Source organism: Carassius auratus, chromosome 35, assembly GCF_003368295.1.
Source record: "Carassius auratus strain Wakin chromosome 35, ASM336829v1, whole genome shotgun sequence".
NCBI classification, from domain to species: Eukaryota; Metazoa; Chordata; class Actinopteri; order Cypriniformes; family Cyprinidae; genus Carassius; species Carassius auratus.
In genome coordinates, this window is record NC_039277.1 from 16325581 (window position 1) to 16351887 (window position 26307).

Below are 26307 nucleotides of genomic sequence, written 5' to 3' on the forward strand. Positions count from 1 at the left end.
TACTGGATTATGAATTCCCTTGACCGGTGAAGTCATGCATGATATCATAAGGGCTGCACTGTGGATTGATATGGGAAAAACATTTGGTAATGTAAGTTAGAGACCAGCCTCTCCGCTGGGAGTTTTAAATTGCCTTTATGGTAAAATGAAGACTGGGGTTAGTTGTCACACCATTCTCAGAAATGAGTTCTTTGTGTATGTCATAACATTTATGATTGGTTAAAAAAAGTAACAGTAACAAATAAGAATTCATTATATCCCTGAATTCAGATTTTAAACTGTAGAAGCATATTCTGCACACAGCATCAGCAACTTTTATACACACAAACCAGAGAGAGAGAGAGAAGAAAGAAAGAGGAGGGGTGAGTGAAGGAGAAGACATACTGCAGAGTACAGCAGAGGAGAGATGAAGAGAGCTGGAGACGGAGACTAAACCGACACCACAGAGCTGTGAACACACTGGAGCTCATGCACACACGCCGCCTGTGAGTTCAGCTCCACGTCTCTGACACTAAGCAGCTCTGCTGTGGACTTCAACGCTGCATCTGTGATTATTCTGGGCTGGACCCACTTTGGACTGTGTCTTAACATGCTGGGAGTTCAAAGTGATGCTCTGCTGGTTGGCTTGATGGTTTGGATGGGGATCTTATGGGGAGAGATCACAACTCAAGGTAATGTTGATTACTGCACTGATTCATTCAGATGCCCTTGAGTCTTTGATGCACCGACACTGCTGTTTATCAGAAAGAGCCCTGGAAACTTTACCACATACACCTCACTTTTATCACGATTACGCACAGCCTATTTGGTAAAGACTCGTTGCAACACAAGTATTTGAGTTCAGTCACCATGTTGTGACGTGAGGTTTGCGGACAAGATTGCGTGAGAAATACATGCCTGTTTTGATCAGTTTGGCTCGTGCATGCGCCGCCAGAATTGTTTTCAAAACAAAAGTGGGGCAGAAATAACGAAGAAGCATGCTTATGTGTGAATCTGCTGCGTAAAAACGCGTGTCGACAAAGAGTATCGCTGCGGGATTCCAACTGACTGTGATTTTATAATGGATCACATGTATATATGTAATACATAGACATCGTGCTTAACGTTGTAAATCACAATCAGGACTCTTTGGACTTGTGCTTTAACTGAAATGAAAGTGCATGGAATTAAATGAAAATGCATTGGTCTGTTGTCAGCTTTTGTATGTATGTGTGTTTGTGTTTGTCCATTCATAAACAGGCGTCCTTTGAGAGTTTCTGTGCGCAAGATTGATAAAAAATAATAATAATAACAACAGCAATTTAAATCTTTTATATATAACTCATGTACTCGCATCAGAAACAAGCGCAGTTTGATTTCAGTAAGTGTCACCTCCCCGAAGCAGGAGCACTCACCCTCCCTGACCTGGTGTAATAAAGGCAATGCTGTTGCATTATTCATGCAGATGCGTGAACGAGAAGTCAAATGACGGTGTTGGTTCATCCTCTGTTTTTCCTCCCCGAGCAGTTCTTTAATCACTTGCGGTTTAAATTTAGCTCAGTTCCACGCGCGTGGGCAACTCCTCTTTAATCGGGACATGCGCGAGTGCATGTGGCTCCTTAACACGATTCTGTCCTCTAGTAAAAACAAAAATTGTTTATTTTTTCCGACAGTGGCTTGTGATGATCTGAAATGAAAAGGAAAAGGCACCTCTCAGCGTTTGGATTATTTTGACCCAGTGTAAATTCCAGCTCCATTTGACGTTTCCAGATTCTAGGTTAAAGGAACAGAATTGTCCTACACAAGCAACTAAACAATATAGCCTGTATGTTTTTTGCTTTTATAAAATAAACTACGTATTAAAATCAAGTCACGTATGCGTGTTAAACATTGCTTCAAAAATAATTAGCCTACTAAAATAATAGGTTCGCGCATAAATTAGAATGTCTTTAATGCTACAAGCTGTTCTTTGTGTTTTATTATTAGTCGCAATTATTATATCATCAAACCAGATTATCATTGGTCAAACGTCTGTTGATGGTCGCAGACACTGAAATGCTACTACAACTTTATTTATTTATTTATTTATTTATTATTTAGCGTAATTTTAAGTTAATTTTTTACTTAAGGTTTTGATATCTGAGTCTATTTTGTAATTATTCTCTCTATATTCACCGATTTGACGCATTAAGGTTGTTCGTGCACCTGTTAACGTCGTAGGCGGGCTTTATTCCATTGACCGCGTGATCAGCCAATCACAGCCAAGCTGAGAAACCAGGTACATTTCGCGTTTTACCGCTTGTATTAACGCCTTGTTTAACGATGTAATTAACGAACGAAAATTAACTCATGAAATTAGAAACTATAAATATAGTCGTGAGAAGTGTTATTTAAGAAAAGCGAGTGTCATATCTTGTGTTAAATTACTTATTTTATTTTTGACTAGTACAGGAAGGCCTAGCAAGCTTAAATTACTGTCTGCGTGAGTGTATCTTTAACGACATAATGTGAGTGTGGTTTGCTACAAACAATACTATTTTACATGTAGTTTACATTCCTCTTGGTATCATGGGAAAGTTTCCACTTCCTGCTTTACATGACCATTACAAGAGATAATTGCACATGCACGAATTAGTAATCGACTACTCTCATGTTAATTCATTTAATATTTTAATAATATTCATGTAATATATAATATTCATGTAATAGCCTGTATTATGTCTCGGGGATATTAACCCATATAATAATAAGTCTTGTGGGTATATATAGTGTTTTTCCTTCTTTTGTAGACTTAAACATTTTAATGTTGTTCTCCATTCCGTTTAGATTGACATCTCGAACCATGCATTATTCTGGTGTCTGCTCAGAATAGGATGTATAATATAAACACAATGGCAATTTATGGCAAAAAAGCATTTGTTTTGCAACTGTACAGCTATTGAAATTCTAGATTTCCACATTAGCTCCCGAGTCGAAGTGGCATTTGTTTAATTTACAGTAGTTGAAGATATGAGTTGGACTGAATGGAGCATAAGAGCATTACTGTAAATACAATTCCAGTACATTGTTTGTGTTTATAGATGATAAGTTGAAACTTTCTAGAAACATCTAAAGTGATTAAATGCTTAATATAGAACTGAATTTGTACTGAACCCAGCACTTTCAATAACTAGAAGGGTTAGATTACAAAAGTTATAATATACCTCATGTTAATTTTGGATCACGTCCCATAATAATTGGGTTCTCATTGTTTTGGCGCACACTGTGCTGTTAAAGGGATGTCACTTTGCACTATTTAGTGTTCTTTCATTATAGAAGAACTGTGCTGGTGGCTCTCTTCCATGCCATTAGAATGAATGGGACCTAGAGCTTTCATGCTTTCAAGCACCATAAGAGCAGTCATAGGACTCATGCTCCTCTTCCGCAGAAGAAAGAGAGTCATACGAGTTTAGAATGAGTAAATGAATGCGATTTCTCATTTGAAACCAGAGAACTATGGCCTGCAAAGTTTTAAGCAAATTCACAGTAGCTCTCCAAAAAATCGAATAGACAATTGTGGCGGTGCTGTCAGTGTTATTTTCACAGGGCCAGAGCTCTCTAGGTGACAGACTGTCTGTTCTGCACCTTCTGAAACTCATTCATCTAGTATTTGTCCTTCTCTTCCCATCACATCTCTTCCCGTCTTTCACCACAGTTCTACATAGTTTCTGACACACAAAGCCAAATCAGAATAGAAAGGGCAAGAATGTCCCGCAGGAAATGTCTGGAAACAAGTGTGTGAGATGTGCTCTCAGAAGACTACAGGCTCAAATGTGTGGATTTATGGAGACCTGTGGATTGGGTAATTACAAAACCAGTGTCTTTTGACCCATTAACATGTAAATAACTCTTAAAAATAAAGGTTCCAGAAAGGGGATTTCACAGTGATGTCATAGTAGAACCATTTAGGTTCCCCAAAGAACCTTTCTTATGAGAACCCTTTTCCAGATGGAAAACTTTTGTGCAATGGAACCAGAATAACATATGCCAAAAAAAGAAACTTTAATTTGAATGAATGGTTAATTATATCTTGTTATGTTTTTGTTTATCAAGCCTCATTACCATGATTTTTTCTTGCATTGTACACAAGTGATGAATTAAAAGTGAATATTTGTGTAAATATCAGCCAGTGGCATAAAATACCAGCAGTGCAGATGGTAAAAATTAAATCAGTATTTTAAATGAATATTTTAATGTGACTCAAGATGGCACAATACGATTTATTAATACTTCATTTGTCTGATACATTGTTTAAAATGTAATTTAATATTATGAAATAATTAAATTAATATATTCCAAATAGATATTACTTTATACATTCTTTTGAAATTGGGGTCTTACCTTTGTCATTTATTATAAAATATTTGTAATTTTTGTAAATTTTTGTATATTTGTAAATATTTTTTTTAATTCAAACTTAATTTTTCTAAATAAATTGATTTGAAAAGATGAAAAAATGAAAAAGGCATCCGCTTCATAGAATGACTCATTTGACTGTACCTGTGTGGGTTTGTTGATTCAGGATACGACGGGCTTCTGTCTGGTTCTGAATCCATCACCAGGTGTTTGTTTTGCTAATATCATATTTCCCTTATCGGGAATGAAAACAAACGCTGATGTAGATCCATTGAACGCTGGCATGTTTCGTAAAATATAAGCATTAGGTAATATCTCTAGCATAATTTGTTGGCTGGCATTAGGGTATTATTTCAATTAAGCATGTGGTGTGTTAAAAATGCATCAGAACATGGTGTTGTGTGCAATATCACTGCCATTTTAAAAGCTCTGACAGTAGGGCAGTTTGTGTAACATCTGCTATCCTATAGCTATATACCGTGGGCTGGTGGCCTGTGTGTGTACAGTGGATCTTGGAAAGTGCTTTCTGTTGTAGTTTCCTCCGAATGAGAGGTTTTCATCTAATGCCCTGGAGGTTTGCTGATGGGAGGGCGACTGACAGCTTCTCTTCAGACTCAGCAGCTCAGCACCTCTTCATATATTCACATAGTCACTGGGAAGTGGTGAGACTTTCTCGAGTTTTCTTTGAGCAGTGGTGTCCTACAGCATCAGAAAGACAAGAATCGCAGCTGAGAGGAAAGGATTGATGGGAAAGCTTAAAGTAGATGAGATGTGGACAACCTAAAGTTTGTAGTAATCATTTTAGGAGACGCTTTATGAAATGCCAGCTAATTAAATCAACTGAAGTGCTGGTAAAGACATTTTATTTAATTACAAAAGTTTACCATTTTAAATTAATGCTGTTCTTTTAAACTTTCTATTTAATAAATAATCTGAAAAAAAGAGATTATGCAGCACAATGTTTTCAACATTAATAATAATAATATGAAATGCAAAAATAATAAATAAAATGCAATTTAAATGTTAAAATATATTCCAAGAGAAATTAGATCAGATAAATGCAGTCTTGGTGAGCATCAGAGAATTAACATTTATTATTCTAATGCAACACATTATTTTAACACAAACTATTTGAATACTTATATTAATTAATGTATTATTTTCACATTTATATGGAACTCATTCTTTTAGCTGTCTTGGAACAGTGTGTTATTACAAGTTTAAGGATTTAATATTTATCTCCCTCAACTTCAGCTGAGATATTATGTGGTAGCTTCCAAAACAATGTTACATTTGTCATTTATCTTAGTCTTTGACAAATAACTTACAGATGAAAAAAAAATTGAATTTTGTACAGACAAACGCTGCTCTATTCTAGTTTCAGGTTCAACCCCCCTGGAGCAATCTGTGTTTTGCTGAAGGCAAAAATGTGGACGCATTTCTACTTGCTGGGCTCTACCCATCAACCTATCGGTCAGCAGTTCTGAGCCTTTGGCATTTACACTCACTTATCAGGTTGGCAGTATTTACAAAAAGGTGGCAGAACCTGTCAAACGAACAGACAAATTAAGTGCCTTTTTAAGATTTCCTGATGGAAACAGTTTAGTGTAAACATCCTGACACACGAGTTTCACAGCTGAGCATCTGTTGCCTTGGGGTGTTAATGAAATGATCAGGCAGTGTTAATCAGCCCTGACTGATTGCATTGGTTGAGTGAATCCGACAAAACTGATGAATGGCCTAAAGGATCGGCTCATCTTGACCATGCCCTGAAAAGAGAATATATTAGTGCATGTTTTGTGTTTAGTGCATTAAATGCACTAAAAAAATTAACTCTAGCATGCAGAACACTCATAAAAGAATATGAGAAGGAAAGTATATGTGCATGATTTTGATTAGGTAAAGTTAACATGAAATTGATTTTGTAATAAATAAAAGGATTCAATGCAAATGCAGTGCAGAACATCATTCACATTGGGTTGCAACCATTTCACATGTTTTTATTGTAATTTTTTAATCAGAACAGATTTGTGATTACATCATTTGCTCACCAATGGATGCTCTGCAGTGAATGGGTGCCGTCAGAATGAGAGTCCAAACAGCTGTTAAAAACAACACAATAATCCACAGCACTCCAGTCCACCAGTTAATGTCTTGTGAAGTGAAAGGCTGCATGTTTGTAAGAAACAAAACTATCCTTAAGTCATTTTAAATTGTGGCAAAATTCAAGTCCACAATAACACTTCCTTAAATCTCTAATGATGGCGCTTTTGGTTTCACAAGATGTTAACTGATGGACTGGAGTGGTGTGTATTTTTTGTGGACTATTGTGATGTTTTTTATCAGCTGTTTCGACACTAATTCTGACGGCACCCATTCACTGCAGAGGCTCCATTGCTGAGAGAGTGATGTAATGCTACATTTCTCCAATTGTTGTGTCTTAATTTTGGTTTCCCTGATTTCATGTTCTCTGCTGTTAAAAGAAAAGGCAATAAACTTACATTTACTGTAATTGAATTGTGCAATAACTTTAAAACTGGAGAATAAGGCTCATCGAGTATCTAATTATTTACTGTTGCCAACAGAAGTCTTTTAAAGAAATTAAAAAGCAGGATATAGTTGAGGAATAGAACACAACCCCACATAATCAACGTGGCTACAGCTGTAATGAAGCACGTGAATGAGCGATTCAGAACGTCAGCGCTGAACTTTGAAGATGCTTCATGATGAATCTGTGGCTCTGAATATGACGGTGTCACTTCAGCCAGATGGAACAGTTGGTACAAAGTATGCACCATCTGTCAGGCGCATGACACCTCAATTTCCGCGGAGCATTTTACATGCTTAATATTTCAGCTTCCCTTTTCTTCAAAGCGGTGGCTGACAGGTAGCATGTTTTGAAACGTCCCAACCTGTTTTTCTGATTTGAGAGCTGCTTGCAAGCGACTGCCTTCACCTGAGCCCGGGCGCATTTAGCACATCGAGACGAGGCGAGAAATGCAGTCAAAGCATTGCCATCAGCTCCCCCGTCACCACAGTGACATTTGAGAGCGAGTGTTTGCCTTAACGTTTTAGCTCGATGTTTTACACACCGGCTTCAGCTGTCGGGTTTGTTCATCCTGTGCTCGTCAGCCTCTAATGCAGACGGACAGTCCCAGCAGGTGGAGAGAGTCGATTCAGTGCTGAAACTTCATTTTTGTACTATTATGGAAATGACTTTTTGGGGGCATGAAGACAGCTTTAGAAAGAGCCTCTGAAATAATGTAATTTCAGATGTTTAGAACCGATTCATTTCTGAATATGATAAGGTCTCATGCCTGCTGCTTTTTAGATGGAATTAGATGGAGCTTTAATTCCCCTAAAACATACTGTGGTGGTACCATGGTGCTTTTCATACATACCAGTGTACTTGCTAATTATTAATATGGCATGGTATTTATATTCATAAAACCATGTTATTGCCATTTTCCCTTAAAGTATAAGGAACTATGGTATAGTGATGGTATCAGGTGAAAATATCATGGTATTTACATTGTACTGCAAGGTATTTCATGGTGCTTTCATGTCTAAAAAGAGTATTACCCAAAAACATACCATGGTATTTTAGAAGTGTAAGATGTTACTGCCATGTTACTTTGGAAATGTTTAATGGTATACTTGGAAGTTATGGTAAATGTTTTAAAGTACCGTAGTATTAGCATCTGATATAGTCTCTGTGCCATGGCACCACAAGTTCTTAACAGCATTTTTTCTAAGGCCATAACCATAAAATTGTCAAAATTGGTGTATACAAAGATAATGGTACTGCAATGGATCCATATCAAAAGCATGGCATGGTAAATATTCATAAACCATTGTATTTTTACTTTAAAAGTGGTATAATGATGGTAACAGGTGAAAATACAATGAATGTGCCACAATATATAGACTATGGTATTTAAAGTATTTACAAGGTACTCCTAAGAATAACATGGAAAATGTATTATCTGGTATAATATTGTGATTCTTGATACTCATCATTTCATGATCCAAAATACTTAAAAGAATACAGCGATATTTCCATGATAAACATTTTTATTTTTTTTTAAGTATGGCAATTACATGGTGCTTTATTGTTGGTGTGTGATGTAAAGCTTCCCGAGGGCTGTGTTAAAATGGGTGGCCGGGTGTTTCCTGCCTGTTTTAGTCTCGGCTGCGGTCGGATCCAGGCCTTTTGAGCGTGTGAATGAGCGATCGGTTGGAGGGTTCTTGGCAGGGCTGCACACTTAGTGCCTCTCTGTGGGCAACAGTCATTGAAACACCACTCACACTCCAGACTGCATCCCGTTCATGCATGGAGAACAAGATGGAGGAGTCAAGGCACGGAGAAGAGGGAAAAAAAGAAAAAAAAACTCCCTTTTTTCCCCATCTTGCATCCATCAAGCTTATGAAACCTCCTCACTGTCACAAGATCTGTGTGTTGATGGCAAGCACTTTGATTTTTAGACGTACGGCAGGTTTCCTCTGGGTAGCATAAAGCATAAATAAATCAACAAATAAATGTTTTAAAGGACAGCTGCATTAATTGTAAATGGAGAGGGCTTTTAAGATAGGTTGTCATGGTGATAGGAATATCAACACAGGAAATCTTTAGGGAAAACAAGAGTGGAATTCAGATCAATTCAATTCTGTTTTATTAGTAGAGCACTTTTTCTATTCAATTTGGTCCAAAGTAGCTTTACAAAGAAAAGTACGCAGTGTGAATTAGCCAAATGTGACAATGCCATGGAAAAAAACTCTTAGAGATATTCAGATTAGATGGGAAAGAAATCTCAAAGGCCGGGTTGGCTTTGGCTTGGCATACTAATTACCATTTATGAGAGTAAGTAGTATGCATACCATTACTGTTTTTAATGTGTATATGTTAAAATGCAATTTATTCCTTTGATGCAAAGCTGTATTTTCAGCATAATTATTCCAGTCTTCTGTGTCACATGATCCTTCAGAAATCATTTTAATGTGCTTGATTTACTGTCCAAAAAAAAAAAAAGAAAAGAAAAAGAAACCCATTTCTTATAATCATCAGTGTTGAAAACATTTGTGCTGCTTCATATTTTTCGTGGAAGCCTTAATATCAGGATTGTTTGATGAATAGAAAGTTTAAAAGAGCAGCATTTTTTTTAGATATATAAATATTTGTAACATTTTAAATGCATTTACTCTTTTGATCAACTTAATAAGTCCTTGCATTAATTTCTTAAAATCTTACTTACCCCAAAATGTTTGAGCAGTAGGTCTAGTTTACTGCAAAGAAGTGGTAGTATGATAGTCCGCTGAACATAGTCTTTTGTGAGGAATCTGTGTGTTTTTGTAGACTAATACTCAGAGAGAGATTGTTCTATCGCTCTTCTTGATCTTTTTGATCCCTGTCTACACTTTGTAAGTTAAATGAAGGCAGGACAGGTAGAATGGAGAGGATTCGTCCCTTTGATGTATTGTCACCCTTTGTTCTCCAGAGAAGTGGTTAATCACACTCGTTGTATTATAAAAAATGATATTCGTTTCACCTTACCTTTGAGGAACACAGTGTCCCAAAATAACATAAATAAAACCAAAGCAAATGTCAGAATGTTGAGGGAGGAGTGCTGAGATTAAAGGCAGAGGACAGAGAGAAGGATGGAGGGATACATGTGTGAGAGAAGGATGGAGGGAGATACATGTGTGAGAGGAGAGAGAGGAGTAGGACAGCTGCCTGTGCAGACGACGCACACCTGTGCAGCTGCTCAGAGACGCTTGAATGACGAGCTTGCAGAAGATGCCATCTGCCTCGCCATCCTGGAGGGAATCCAATAGATTCAGGGCCCTAGAACATCCAAGAATGGATGGGATCCCTGTAAAGGCACCATGGAGACGATGAGATGGTTTTCTGTTCTGATGAAGGGGTGGAATTTTTCAATGTTAAAATAATTTCACCTGTCCTAGTTTAATATGCTGAAACAATTTGTAAGAAAAATCCTTAGAAATAATGAAGAATGTCCTGTTAGAAAAATATTATGTTTATGGACATTTCCCAGTGCAGTGTGTAAAACAAAATATGGGTAAATCACCAGTTGAAAATGTGCTAATATAAGCACAGTACTTTGGCCTGTATTTTTACACACTTTTCTTAGAGTGTAAATTGTGGTAAATCACAAAACCTACCTAAATGTAGCCCCCCACATTTGACCTCTAGTATGAAACAGGGTTTTTGAACCGTCGCTTGAATTTAGAATGCTTTTTGAGTTCCAATTTCTGAAATTAAAGTGTATTTGAATTGAGGTTGCAAACAGAATGCAGAATTGCAATTTGAATTAATTATAATTCAAATAATTTTAAGATTTTCTAAGAAATTCATATAGCTGTAATTTAAATGTAAAAAAAAAAAATGTCATCACTAATGTTGGCTTGACAAGCCTTTTTCAAACATTTTCAAAAAAGAAAAATCCCTGAAGAAAGATAGATTGATAGATAGATAGCTTCAAATCTGAATTTTACATTACAATGTAAAATAAATAAAAAATAGCTATACTTATTATTATTGAAGATTATTGCAATATGTTTTAAAAGAAAATACCATTTCAGATTTTCTTCTTCAGAATAACGTGTTAATTTAATTAAACTTTCAGGGTTTTTTTGTGATTGTTCATGAAATTTGTAAAGAAAAAAAAAAGTAGTATAAATTGAAACATACTGTTTTCCTGCTTCAGATTTATAAAATTTAACATTTTATTTTTTTTGATATGCCATTTAACTCAGAATGTTATATCTGAATAGGAAAGATGTTTACACAATGTTTAAAACTACACACTTTACCTCTAAGTCATTTAAAATAAGCTTATTAAATGTCTAGATTTGACCATGTTGACACTAAGTCTTTCAGCCATCTTATTACAGACGCAAGTTGATTTATGCAGAAAAGCTTTAAATGCTGGATGAACTTGCCATCTGTACTGGTTTAGGATTGACAGCTCTTATTTTCCACGTCGATGGACGACTGAGTCAATAGAGCTGTGCAGTCACCAGGCGTTAGTCCAAGACTCTTGATGTAATTTGTGCATGTTTACAGACTCGCAGCAGATGATAAGGATGTTGGTGGTTTATTATTGTGTCCGTGGTGCATTGGACAGCATTTTAGAGAGAGATGATATGTCATGTGGCTTGTCCCAATGCAATTGATGGCTGCTCCAGTTTAGCGTTGGATCTGGAGGGCTCGACTGACCCAATGGGGGCATGTTGCAACTGTCCCGAGACATCGACCCAGTGTCTGCACTGCTCTCATTGGCTTCCACTTGAAAAATAATCATTATTTCTGGTTCTTGCTCTTCTTTGTCTCTTTTCCTGTGATGTGACTTTCCAGTAATAGCTGCTGTAACTGGCATCGAGCTCAGGACCGAGCGCCACAGCTAATGAGGCAGGTGTTCAAATTAGTGAGCCGGGCCAGCAATCCCGTGGGAAAATGGCTGCCGTCATGAAGATGTGGGGAATGAGAATTTAGATTAATTAATGCTGGAATGTGAGCTAGAGTCAATAGTTCAGATATAATTAATATGCAGCCCTGCTAAGGTATTATTTGGAAAAACATTATGTTGTAGTGGTTGCCAAGGCATGACTATAAGGTGTGCTTATTGGTTCTAGCAAGGTGCTGTATGGTGGGTGATTGGTAGGGTGTCAATACCTGGACAATTTTCAATCTGGTTTCCGACCGCATCACAGCACGGAGACAGCACTCATTAAGATAATAACTCTCAAATGGTTCAGGTCATACTTAGAAGGGAGAGGTTATTATGTGAGTATAGGAGAGCATAAGTCTAAGTGGACGTCCATGACATGCGGAGTCCCACAAGGCTCAATCCTTGCACCGCTCTTGTTTAGCCTGTATATGCTCCCACTTAGTCAAATAATGAGAAAGAACCAAATTGCCTTTCACAGCTATGCTGATGATACCCAGATTTATCTAGCCTTATCTCCAAATGACTACAGCCTCATTGACTCCCTCTGCCAATGTATTGATGAAATTAACAGTTGGATGTCCCACAACTTTCTTCAGTTAAACAAGGAGACAACTGAAGTCACTGCATTTGGAAACAAATATGAAGTTTTCAAGAGGAATGCATACCTTGACTCTAGGGGTCAAACAACTACAAATCAAGTCAGGAATCTTCAATGGTTCTGGAGACAGGCCTTAGTTTCAGTAGTCATGTCAAAGCAGTAACTAAATCAGCATACTATCATTTAAAAAACATTGCAAGAATTAGATGTTTTGTTTCCAGCCAAGACTTGGAGAAACTAGTTCATGCCTTTATCACCAGCAGGGTGGACTATTGTAATGGGCTCCTCACCGGCCTTCCCAAAAAGACCATTAGACATCTGCAGCTCATCCAAGAACACTGCTGCCAGGATTCTGACTAGAACCAGAATATCTGAGCATATCACACCAGTCCTCGGGTCCTTACACTGGCTTCCAGTTATATTCAGGATTGATTTTAAAGTACTTTTACTTGTCTATAAATCACTCAATGACCTAGGACCGAAATACATTGCAGATATGTTCACTGAATATTAACCTAACAGACCACTCAGATCATTAGGATAGAGTCAGTTAGAAATACCAAGCGTTCACACAAAACAAGGGGAGTTTACTTTTGTAATTATGCCGCCCTCCCAGCTGGAATCAGCTTCCAGAAGAGATCAGATGTGCTAAAACATTAGCCACTTTTAAATCTAGACTAAAAACTCATCTGTTTAGCAGTGCAATTATTGAATGAACTCTGTGCAATGTCCGAACTGATTGCACTGTATTTTACGTATTCACTGTATTTTATGTAACTGTTTTAAATTGATTTTAAATAAGTAACTTTTTGGGGGGTTTTTTTAGGTTTTTTTATGATTATTTTACTTTCTTTGATGTAAAGCACTTTGAATTACCATTGTGTACGAAATGTGCTATATAAATAAACTTGCCTTGCCTTGCCTTGTATGTCCTCTAAATGTTACATTTCAGGAGCTAAATGCTCCCTTGTTATTTTTTTTTTTTTGCCTTGAGCACAATTATAATTTCTGAAATCAATATATTGTGCAACCTTAGTAACATTTCTTTAGCAAGCGCTGACAGTCTTTAAAATAGGTCTGCAGCGTCAGATATTGATGGTGAGTGGTAGTAGAGCAGGAATCTTTACTGTACTGCAGACCTCCCACAATGCTCAGCATGGCTCAGAGAGCAACCGTTTCAGCTAGAAGTTTGATGATTGTGATCACTGTGTGGTTCCGTTTATGTTAAACACTAATGTTTCTTTGCCCTGGGGTTTATAATTCTCACAGACAACAATTTAGCTAATTTCTCCAAATACGTGTGATGTTTTGTAGTCATTATAAACGATGTAGCCTTCACACGCAGTGCTTTTCCACAGCGACTGGATATGATTGGATGGGAATGCGTCCCCAGAAATGTACTGTTACAGTAATTGTCTGTTTGTCAGCTGTAAAGCGTCTCGGGAATGTCACCGGCAGTGGAAAGAGGAAGGGCATAAAAGCAGACAAATGTGGAGATTGAAAAGTCAAGGTTAGTTATATGTTTCTCTATTCAGCCATGCGTTCAATCCTTTACAAGCGTGCAATTCTTCCCCGCATCCATACAGCCAATGGCGGTGGCCTTTATCTGCTCTGCCCAGAAACACACAGTCTTGTTTAGTCTCTCTCTGTCTCTCTTTCTCTCTCACCCATCCTCACCCCCCGTCCTCTTTATTTCATGCAATCCCTCCTTTCACAACCACTCTGTTACTCTTTTTCTCTATGGTGGGATCATTGACACCTTTAATGAGTCAGCACACAGTCATAGCACTAAACGGTGATAATGGGATGCTGTGTCAACGGGGGAGATGTGGAGGTGTGTGGGAAGCTTTGCGAGAGCATGTTTATCAGTTCGGTCAAACTAACTTGTTTGGAGCTAATTTTAAAGCCCTTTCTTATACTATGACCGCCCACTTTCTTGGGTTCCGGACATTTTTTTTCTCTTTATTTTCTCCATAGGGATTTTAAATAAAGACCTCAAAGCAAACCAGCCTGTTCCCCGACGAAGCACAATGTTACAAACTTTGACTTGCATAAACAATGTTAATTGTGGCAGGCACTTTGCAGGCATTATTCACATCATATTCATTGCTTTGAATAGAAAGATTTCTTTTAAATATGCTTAGGTTTAACTGCTAGTGGTTATTTATTTACAGTGTCACATGATCCTTCAGAAATCATTCTAATGTGCTGATTAGCTTCTGAAGAAACATATATATATATAAGGTACATTCATGCATTTAGCAGACACTTTTATCCAAAGCAACTTACAGTGCATTCATGCTGAGATTTTTCTACCTAACTTGTGTTCCTGGGAAACGAACACACAAGCTTTTTGCGCTCCTAACGCAATGCGATTTATTATAAAAAGTAATAAATTATATTTAACATTATAACATAATGAGTAGAAAGTTCAAAAGAACAGCATTAATCTGAAATCGAAAGCTTTTGTAACATTATGAATGTCATGTTTGATCTATTAAATGCTTTTTTGCTTAATAAAATGTTAGCTAATTAAAAAAAAAAAAAATTATATAAAAAATACTGACCCCAAACCTTTGAATGTTAACATGTTTCATCATTTTGAAATATGTTTTTATATATACATATATAAAATAAAATGGAATATATATATATATATATATAATTTTTTTTTTTTTTTTTTTTTTGCAAAATACTATAATATAGAAGTAGCTTTGTAGATATGAACTCTATTGCTGAAGTTTCCATGGTAACAGCGACTTCTTTGGTGGATCATTGTAAATTCTTTAATCAAGCATGATTTTAAAAAGTTTAAAAAAAAAATTAAATTTAGGCTTCCATAAGAGTTTAACCTCAGAACTATAGGCCTGTCTTTAACGATTATACTAAAAAGCTCAGTTTTTATATAAAGAAAATTAGTAGGATTTTTACTTCTGGAGCTCTGCTGGCTTTGAGCAGCATCCTGATAAAGACCTAACTGTCTGGTGGAGGGAAATAAACTCTGCTTTATCAACAGCACAGAACGCTTGGTAACTCTCTCCCGGTTGTTGCAGCAACAGTGTCTAACTGAAAATCCTCCAACTGCTCTCAAGGCTGCAATTATGACAACTGAATGCCTCTATTTTGATTTTGGCATAATCACTCCGAACTGCTTTTGGATTTGATCCAGACACACAAAGGGAGGCAGGATAGGAACCATCAAGCATTTGTACACAGTTGACAGGATCTCGGGGTTCTTTCTGATCCAGATTGGTCGGGATCTTCCTCTTGTCAAGCGCTGCTGGTGAATAGTCCATTGTGCCGCATGATTGGCCCTTTTTACCTCTGTTTGAATGTCAAAGGAAGCTGCTGAGGGGAATTATATTCCTGGATTTCGACAGACGAAAGGTCTGGAATAGGGCTCGTTACAGACACGGGGAGCTTCAGCTTGAGGGGCATTGGATGTTTTTAACCATGCTGTCATATTTCACAAAAACCTTTTCGATTATTAATATTGATGCACATGTGTTGCACAAGTTACTGTGCATTTGCTTTCTTATGATAGGAACCCTTTAAAAAGAACAGTGGAGGTACCATGTTATTTATATATTTATTATGGTACTGTGTGAAAAGACTATGTACCATGTCCATAGCATAGAGAAATCCCTTGGTATTTTGATAAATACTGTTATTTTATATTTATGTTTGATGTACTATATATAGTACAATAGTTTGTTTTAGTAACTCTGTGCTTTAGCAACTTAAATTTTTAGTCATTTTACTTTAAACTCATTTGTTTAAACTAATTTAGTTGCCAAAACGTGTGTGTGTGTGTAAAAATGTCTAATTTTTATTCGATTTTCTGTTTTATTTATGTTTTATTTATATAATTCAAATTTAAAAGTAGTGTATAATGTCTAATTACAAAAATATAATGTAAATGGTAAACAGTATTTTGATTATATTTATTTGATTATTATAGACATTTACCTTGATATTTTGATGGTACTTCAAAGAATACTACAGTTTTACCATCTAAGGTAAACTAAGGTATTACCGTGATTGTATGAAAGTAATGCTATGGTACCTTTTGTAAGGGATACAGCAATTAAAAACAATTTTTAGACATCCAGGATAGTTTAAAGTACAGTATAGTATGTTATTTTTCTTTACATGAATGAACTGCCGTTTGTTTTTATATATATATACTCTTTGAATACAGGATTCACTTGTGGTATGTAGCTATAATTCTGAAACCAATTTCAAGAAACCAGAAAACAGCAGCTAGAACCGCCCTTCAGAAGTTCAGACTGGTTTGAGACATTAATATTTCTCTCATGGTTGAGCTGCCACCGTTTTTTGGCATTTTTCTCAGCGCTGGCCATTTATTGGATTGCATTTCTTCTGTTAGCGCCGTCACTGTCAGGAAAACTGTCTGAGTCATAATCCGACAGAAGAAGCAGTGTGCGGGGTGACGGAAAGAAGCCCAGTCAAGAAAACAAGATAAAGAAAAGACAAGCAGCAGGAGAGAGACCAAGAGAGAGAGAGAGAGAGAAACGGAGGTTTAAGTTGAAGACAGCTAGAGGAGGATTCATTTCTCAATCAGCAGCAGTGTTGGACTCTATGCTCTTAGTAATTGCTGTGCTGTTTTGGGCTGCTGAGTTGGAAAGCACTATATTGTAGACAGATTGGAAATTAATCCTAATAAACGTTCCGCTAAAATTAACACCATTACATTAAAATACATTTAAAACAGTGTAGTATTTAAAGGGGGGGTGAAATTTTTTACACTGTTAAAGAGTTGGATTCCCATGCTAAACATGGACAAAGTTTCAAAAATTAAGTTGTACGTTTGAAGGAGTATTTCTGTTCCAAAAATACTCCTTCCTGTTTGTCACAAGTTTCGGAAAGTTTTTTTCAAGTATGGCTCAGTGTGACGTTAGATGGAGCGGAATTTCCTTATATGGGTCCTGAGGCACTTCTGCCGGAAGAGCGCGCGCTCCCGTATAGCAGAGCACTGAGAGCACAACAGACTTCACTGATCAGAGCGAGAGCATCGTGAAAAGTCACAAAAGAAGTGTGTTTTTGGTTGCCAGGGCAAGACAACCCTGCACAGATTACCAAAGAAAAAACAACATTAAGGGACCAGTGGATGGAGTTTATTTTTACAGAGCATCAACGGAGTTGTGCTAGTGTTTGTGTTTGTTCCCTGCATTTCTAAAATGCTTGTTTTACAAACAAAGCCCAGTTTCACGACGGATTTGCACATCGTTTACTTCTTAAGGATGATGCAGTCCCAACGAAAAAGGGTCACGATTGTGTGTTGGAACCGCAGGCGGTGAGTAAAACTGCTTAAAATATCTCTGCCTCCTTGGTAGTGCGTCCCCCTCCCGGAGACCAGGGTTCGAGCCCCGCTCGGAGCGAGTCGTTGCTGCTGCTGCTCTCGTTCAGTTTCAGCCTTCACAGCTGTCACAGCTTTCAAACGCTCTCAACACAAAAGCCTACTCGCACTCGTGATTCTTTAGCTCCGCCCACACGTCACGCCTCCAGGCGCTCGTGTTTTTCCGGGAAAAATTGTTAAAGACTATATTTCTCTTATGAATATAATAAAACTAAATACTTTTTGGAGTTATGAAGGATGCAGTACTACTCTATAGTTACTCAAGATTAACAGGATATTGAGTGAAAACGAGCATTTCACCCCCCCCTTTAAGCAGCGTGCAGATCCTCATTTATGTCAGACTTTGGCGACAGCAGCGCCTAAAATAACAGGAAAACATATCGATTTTATGACATAATTTGTCGTTATAACGAGAAAAGATGACGTTTTAACAAGAAAAGATGACGTTTTAGCGAGAACATATGTCGTTATTACAAGAAAAGATGTCGTTTTAACGAGAAAAGAGGACGTTAAACCGACATAACATCTCGTTATTACACTCTTAGAAGAAAAGGTTTTTTCAATCAAAAGAACCCTTTAGGGTTCTTTGTAACCAGGAAAAAGGTTCTATATGGAACCTTTTAGGGGTTCATTCATGATTATTTCTTTTGTCCTTTCCGGATTAAATATATCATATAATTGACAAACATCAAGACCCTAAAATGTAAAATTGAAATTCACAAAAAAATCATTCAGTCATTTATTTATATTAACAAAAATAATTACTATTACTGAAAGAATGCTACTGTAATTTCAAATATTCAAGGCTTTAAATGTACAAATCAACATCAAAACACCAACCATTTAAAAAATCTCATAAATAATGAAAATAGTTTCACCTACTGTACATCTACATATTACAAAATAAGTCCATTATAAAATTACATTAATCTCTCCATAATAAAAATTGCAATTATACAGATTCACCTAAATTCCCATCAGGGTTAGAACAACATCAAGTACCTCAAAACTACAAATCCATAATAATATAACTCACAATGGAAATATACAGATATAGAAGTACTTCAAATCTACAAATTCATATTAATATCACTCATAAAGAATGTGAATACATACTGTAGATTAAAATTCAGATCAACATTTCAGAACATCAAGTACTTCAAATCTACAAATTTACATTTAATATCACTCATAAAGAATTGTAATTACAGATTAAAATTCAGATCAGTATTTCAGAATAACATCAATCGCCTCATATTTACAAATTTACATTAGCACTATTCACGAAATATCTAAGTATTATGATAATTGATTATACATTTTGAGCACTGGGACAGACAGTTTTTTTTTTTGGCTTCTGGAGAGTCATTTGTATTAAATTTTGTTATCACATTCACAGAGCTACATGCAATCAAGTGATCGTGGCTGTCAATTCTTTAAAACTATGGCATCTCAAATATCTGCTCATCACAATGAACGTCATACAGTTTGGAACTCAAGTTCAGATAATTTTCTGAACCTACATTACATTACATTACATTACATTACATTACATTAAACTTTAATTGTAATTTAACTGACTGGAAGTACCTGTGAATCAAAGTATTTTAATGCACACCTTTCAGCCAATCAGAATCAAATATTCAGACAAACCATGGTATAAATAGATTTATTACAGTAACCATTCAATAAACCAAGCAACTAATGGTGGTGTTAAGGAAAAAAAGAACATACTTTTTCTGTTTGTGTCAATTTGGGAGTTCGGAGCGGCTTCACAAATCATTGGAGTCAGTTTGAAAGTTCAAAGCGGGTTCGCGAATCATTTGAGTCAGTTTGGGGATTACGAATAATTTGAATCAGTTCGGGAGAACGTAGCGGGATCGCGAATCATTTGAGTCAGTTTGGGGATCGCGAATCATTTGGGTCAGTTCGGGAGTTCGTAGTGGATTCGCGAATCATTTGAGTCAGTTCGGGAGTTCAAAGCGGGTTCGCGAATCATTTGAGTCAGTTTGGGAATCACGAATCATTTGAATCAGTTCGGGAGTACGTAGCGGGATCGCGAATCATTTGAGTCAGTTTGGGGATCGCGAATCATTTGAGTCAGTTCGGGACTTCGTAGTGGATTCGCGAATCATTTGAGTCAGTTCGGGAGTTCAAAGCGGGTTCGCGAATCATTTGAGTCAGTTTGGGAATCACGGATCATTTGAAGCTGTTCGGGAGTTCGTAGCGGGTTCGCGAATCATTTGAGTCAGTTCGGGAGTTCAAAGCGGGTTCGCGAATCATTTGAGTCAGTTTGGGGATCGCGAATCATTTGAATCAGTTCGGGAGTTCGTAGCGGGTTCGCGAATCATTTGAATCAGTTTGGGAGTTCGTATCAGGTTCGCGAATCATTGGAGTCATTTGGGAGTTCGTAGCGGGTTCGTGAATCATTTGAGTTAGTTCGGGGGTTACAAATCGGGTTCGCGAATCATTTGAGTCAGTTTGGGGATCGCGAATCATTTGAATCAGTTCTGGAGTTCGTAGCGGGATAGCGAATCATTTGCGGGATCGCAATCAGACAGAAGAAAGGCAGGTTCAGTGTTGACAAGCTCTTTATGTGTCCGCTTGGTGAAAAAGTTTAACATTTGACATAGCAGTTTAAAAAAAGTTTGATTAAAATATTCTCTCTGTGTTTCTGTGAAGAATGGTTTCCTCTCCTAACCAACTCCAGCCTCTATTAAGTGTTTAGTGGCACTGGAGTTTCAGAGTCAGATGGTGCTGGCTTCATCTGACCCACTTGCTATAAATAAAAGTTAAACAGCATAGAACAACAATTCAACACGGCGAAAAAGATCCAGTGAACAACAGCGCAAAATTCCTATAGCTACTCTTTGTCCCTGCCTATACATTAAATGATTGACAGAGATAACACAGCGCTCCCGCTTTCTGTTGTACCTAGTCATTGTATACGAATACAAATCTCTGTAATACTTCAGTCGTTTCTTCTAGACACTGATTAGATAAGAAGATCAACTGGAAGCTTTGCTGAACTTGAGATTGTTCTTCTAAGTAAAAGATCCTGGTAATCTCCTCGAGAGTTTCACGAGAGATCTCAAACTGCTCTCAAATATGAAAGACTGCCATCAAAAGTAAAATATGACACTCTTCTCATTAGGTATTCCTAAAATCAAATGATCTGATTCTAGCTCTGTACTCTTACTGTATGTCAATAACGCTCTCATTTGTGTCTTTCTACTTAGGAATTTTAGAAAAAACATCTGAGATGTTTGTTTCCTAAATTAAACATATCAGAGAATTCCTGAGCAGTGAAATGTGAATTTTCTGTTGAAGCTCTGTTTTAAATATAAGTGTTATATATCTAGTAGTCAACAATCATCTTGTTTGAATCTCTAATGCTGAGTAATAAATTCAGGATTGCTTATACTGAACAGAAGTGCATGTATACCATACAGGGATCAAATTAACTTTCACTAGAGGACAAAGTGGGTGCTTTCCCCTTGTTTTCACATTCATTACATGTTTTATTGCTCAGACAACGTCCCTGGACAACACTCTATCACTCGCAGAGGGTAATAGCTTTTACCGCCGGTGTAATTTAATTGATCAGGCACTTCCTCTTTTTTCACCTCGAGTAATGGCTGCTGTGGTGAAAAAGCCAACAGAGATCAAAAGTTGTATGCATGTAAATTAGTTTGCTATGAAAAGATATTTAGCATTGGGTATTATATAAAACTGTAAATTTCAATTTTTTTTATAATAACTATCATAATAGTTAAAATACCAATAGTATTAAATATTTCTTAATTTTATGTGGGTTTATTTATTTATTCAAAAATGTATAATTTTCTGTAAAAAATAAAAAGGTGTGTGTCTTTACAGTGTGGTTTCACACTTCAGGACACTTACTTTTGGATCCTTTGGACTTACATTTACACAAAGCATAAGCATGACAGTTTGATGACACTTTAACTGTCTAAATGGCTCATTGACATTTTTTGTCAGAAAATGAGAGGTTGCAGTGTTTCAGAGGGTTTGAGCATGAGTTCAGGTGGTGGGTTAGTGAGGAGGCGGTAGCTCCATGTATTAGCTCACGTATAGGAGACGGTGTGTCGGTGCATTTCTTACCAAGACGTTTCTCCTACATGCTTCATTTGCGATCCAGTCAATCCTCACGGTTAAGGACTGTCTGCAAACCTGAATCAGTGGCAGAGAGTTATTATAACTGGCAGTCCTGGCAGTGGTCCACTCACCTTCACAGACCCACAATAGTGCTGTGCAAACTAGATTCCCCCCGAGCTGGAACTCCCACCCTTTTAACATCGACCCTTCGTCAGTGATGCAGCTGACATCTGCTCTGAATGAATACAGCAGTGAAAGCTTGTTTGACCGCGCTTTACCACAGCCTTATCACTAATCATGCATATTATCACTTATGTGTTTGGCAACATGCCTTTCCAAACGGAAATGTTATAGCGGAGAGATTGATTTTCACAGCTTATGAGAATTTAACTCATTTTCATTCAATGCTTCAGTGCTTCAAAAAAAAAAAAAAAATCTGAAGGGTTAACTATATGTAATTATGAAATTATAGTGTAGTTTTATAATTTCCAACTGCTTTTATTATTATATTGTTTTTATTATTTTGTAGCAATTAAATGGAGTATAATACATTAAATTAAAGTATATTAAATATATTTTTCTTAATAAAAAAAAAATGAAATGCACACAAAATATTGTATTTTTTGTGTGGTGAAGTCAGTGAAAGTTATGAAAATGACAAGTGTGACACCATGTCTTAAATGTACACTGAACCAGTGTTATTTTTCTAGTTTTTATATATTATTATTGCTTTATTAATATTTTAAAGTGATGTGTATTTTTATATTTTCAGTATTTTTTGTAATTTTGTATTGTGCTTTTTTTATTTGCTTTGTTGTTGTTTTTTATAATATTATTATTTAGGTTTAATTTATATTTATTTCAGTTTTTTATGTTTTTTTTTCAGCTTCAGATTTACTTTATTTCCTGTTAGTAATTTCAGTGTTTACACTTTAAACAAAAATGAGAAAGGTTGCGTGGTGAATAACTAATAGTTTCAACTTGGCATATAGTATGAACATATTATTTTAGCTTTATTTCAGTTAACATTTATTTTTATAATTGTTTACTATTTTTAGATTTTGTCATTAAATTTGTTGTTTGCAATGAATCATTGAGCCAGTACATAGGAAATTGGCATTGAAAACCATCCATACTGAGCAGACAATATCATTTTTAATTCAGAGCTGTCATGTTTGATTTCGGCTCGAAATTTCATATTTCAACAACAGGGGATAAAGAGGTTCAAATTATGTACTGTATGTACTGTACACAGTAAGAAAGCTATAAAAATTGTGTGGATAGCAACTCAGATTATCTGATCTTGGATAAATTTTATGAGAAATGTTTAACTTTATACTGAGATCTTTAACTTCTGTTTGCAGTCTTTTTCTCAAATCTCAGAAACAGAAATGCAAAGTTTCTATTTTCTCTGCATTGCTTTCTAGGACAAACTAGATATTGGTTAACTTATCAGAACTTGTTTATGCCCGCTTAATTGTTCTCAAACTCTCTATTTCCTCCAGATGAGTCTGGTTTGACCCCTCCACCAAGCCTTGCACCAGTGATGCAGGTACCAGTCCCTAAAGAAGCCCCCGGAGGAGTTGCATCCATGGGGCAGGACTTCTTAGAGTCAGATCTGTCTCCTAAGGATCCTCTTCTGGCCCAGAAGGGTGTGATTCTTCCCAGTGGTTTGCCCATTTTGGGGAAGGAGCTTGGGACCGAAGCAGAGGACCGGTCCCCTGACCAGCCCTTCTTGAAGAAGATGCTCCCTGCACACAGTGCCACTGGCCACCCCACTTTACCTCCAGCCTACGACCTCCCCACCGAACCCCCGGAGGCCGTCGCAACACCGAGCTGGGATACCGATGCTCCGACCCCAAACCCCAAACCTTTGGGCACCACTGTGAATGCTGAAACTGAGTCTGGTGTTTTCACCTCAGGTAAGAAAACTAGTGGATGTCCCTCATGCTGCTGTGCATTTACACAGAGTTGACTCTGTTTAACTTTGTTGTTTTGTTTGTTGTTTTGTTGTTGTCTCGCAAGCTCTCATGGAAATTGAACGAGTGCTTTGTCAATGAAAATCATTGGCTAGACTGGTTTCCATTCACTTTTAATGAATTTTTTCTGATATTGTGTAATGCCAATTGGAAACCCAAAGATGTGAATAAAATATCCATAATGCGCATAAAAAAGCTTGCATGGCCACTTTGGATGGATAATTTTCAGTATGAAGATATGCACATTAAAAAAACACTAGTTGAAAAAAATAAAGATAAAATAGAAACATTAAAACACAAAACCAAATAAAAATGAAAAAGGCATATAACCACATATTACTCAAATTCAAAATGAAAACTAAAAATAGAAAAACTAATATTTTTTATATGAAATATTAAAAAGTTATATTAAAAGGTTCATTGAAAATGTTAATAAATATTATAATAGTATACAAAGAATACTAAATTATTAATAATACAAAAAAACATTGCTTTGATAATTGGCTACTATCCAATATCTCTTGTGATGACTGACAAACATAACGTTCATCAGAGCATTTTGTCTTGAATGCAGTGGCTATTTTATTTTCACTAACTCTGCCCACCATTGCTCAGATATTTGCTTTTTATTACTAATAATAGCATACAATATGACACTTCATGTTAGTAGCATCTGTCACGGTTAACATAAGTGTAAACCAGGGGCGGTGTTAGGGGTGGGCTAAGGGGGCTGGAGCCCCGAATGTTTTTATTACCACCATGCCATCAATGAGTTTTCATGGCCAATAAAGTAATTTATATTATAATTTAAATAAATAAATAAATATCTCTCGACTCAAGTCCACAGTGTCTGTAAATTTACCCAAGTAAGTACACGTTGTCATTCACATCCGACGAAAACCGCCCACTGAGTCTAGTGCTTCTGACTGACATGTAAACTGGCCAACCATCGAAGAGCGTCTGTACGATCCAGCCAATGAAGTGAGATCTTTTGGAGGCAGGCGGTTTGTTGGCATGTAGTATTTTACTAGATCAATTTATTTGAAAATTAAAATGGATATTTCAAAATTAATCTTCTTCTTCTTCAAAAAAGAAGAACACTTGAACGCCAAGATACAACAGCTTCAGGTATCTCTAACTTTTAATCATAGTATTAGATTTCTTTTTCGGTTTTAAATTGTGTCTGATTTAACGTTACATTTTGAACATCTAAAAGTTAACGGTTGCGCAGCACAGTCTTTAGAGGACACACACACACACACACACACACACACACTTTTTCTGAATGAATCATCAGTTTCAAGCGAATCCATTGATTAAATGGCTGACAGACTCACTCATTACGGCAGTGGCATGCCGCCACCTAGTGGCAAAGTACCAATCTAATTTTTTTCATAATTTCATATTTCTGTATTCCAAATTTTATATTTGATACATTAGCCTCATAAGAGTATTTATGCAATTTGTAAGTGATGTGTAAGGGCTCCTTTAAAAATATAAGTGTAAAGAGCCCTGCGTTTATAATTATACTTGGCTTTAAGTGTACATAAACACAGAGATAAATTCCTTTGACCAGATATCTTTGTAGAGTAAGAGTGTGTCAGTGCACTGCTTAATGTTTGCTTCTTATCCCTGTTCTACCAGGACGAGTGTAGCCAGTCAGGCTTGATTGGAAAATAAAATAAAACAGAGACAGAGACAAAAAAAAGTAGAGACACAACATCAGCATATGTGTCGGGATACAAGGGATAAACTTTAAATAAAATGTTTTACATTTGTTTTTTTGTTTTTATTGTTTTTGTATATTTTAAACAAGGTAAATCTTTCTGATTTATTAAAATAAAAAGTCACATACATGGATTTTTCTGGGCTAAGCCCCGGATCTCCACTCACCCTAGATTCAACCCTGCTTATGACAACAAACTGTTAAAAGAAAGGGATCATTGGGGTTCTATATAGAACCACAGGGTTCTTTACTCAACTCCAAAGAACCTTTTATGCTAAAAAGGTTCTATAAGGACAAGAAAGAACCCTTTTGGCACAAAGGGTTCATATCTTGAATTTTGTGATCATTCACATGCATTCATAAATGCATTTGAATACACCGAATAATGCAGTGAAAGAACGCGCTCAAAATGCACACGTGCACTAGTATGACTTCATCATGTACCTTTACATTAGCCTAGATGCGTGCACTTTTTAGGCAAGATTTGTTTTCGAATATAATTGATACTGTTAAAAGGCACATCATTAAAACAAAAAATACGAGTTCACATTTCACACCTAAACAAGCGTGAAAATCGTAATTATAACTAGCTACTAAATTATTTAAAAATGCCTATCCATATACAGCTATGATTCGCCAACCCCAAACTGACTCAAATGGTT

General features: G+C 36.5%; 1 protein-coding gene across 2 annotated transcripts in view; it reads left to right on the plus strand.

Moving 5' to 3' along the window:
• The first annotated feature begins 347 nt into the window (after positions 1–347).
• LOC113054631 (seizure 6-like protein) overlaps positions 348–26307 on the plus strand; it is a 42803-nt gene continuing 16843 nt past the window's right edge. The window contains exons 1-2 of one of the 2 annotated variants that reach the window (XM_026220297.1): positions 348–671; positions 23446–23862. In XM_026220297.1, the coding sequence (XP_026076082.1) occupies positions 590–671; positions 23446–23862 (499 nt within the window). In that variant the 5' untranslated portion in view covers positions 348–589. The remainder of the gene's footprint in view (positions 672–23445; positions 23863–26307) is intronic. The other variant, XM_026220296.1, reaches the window with a different exon arrangement.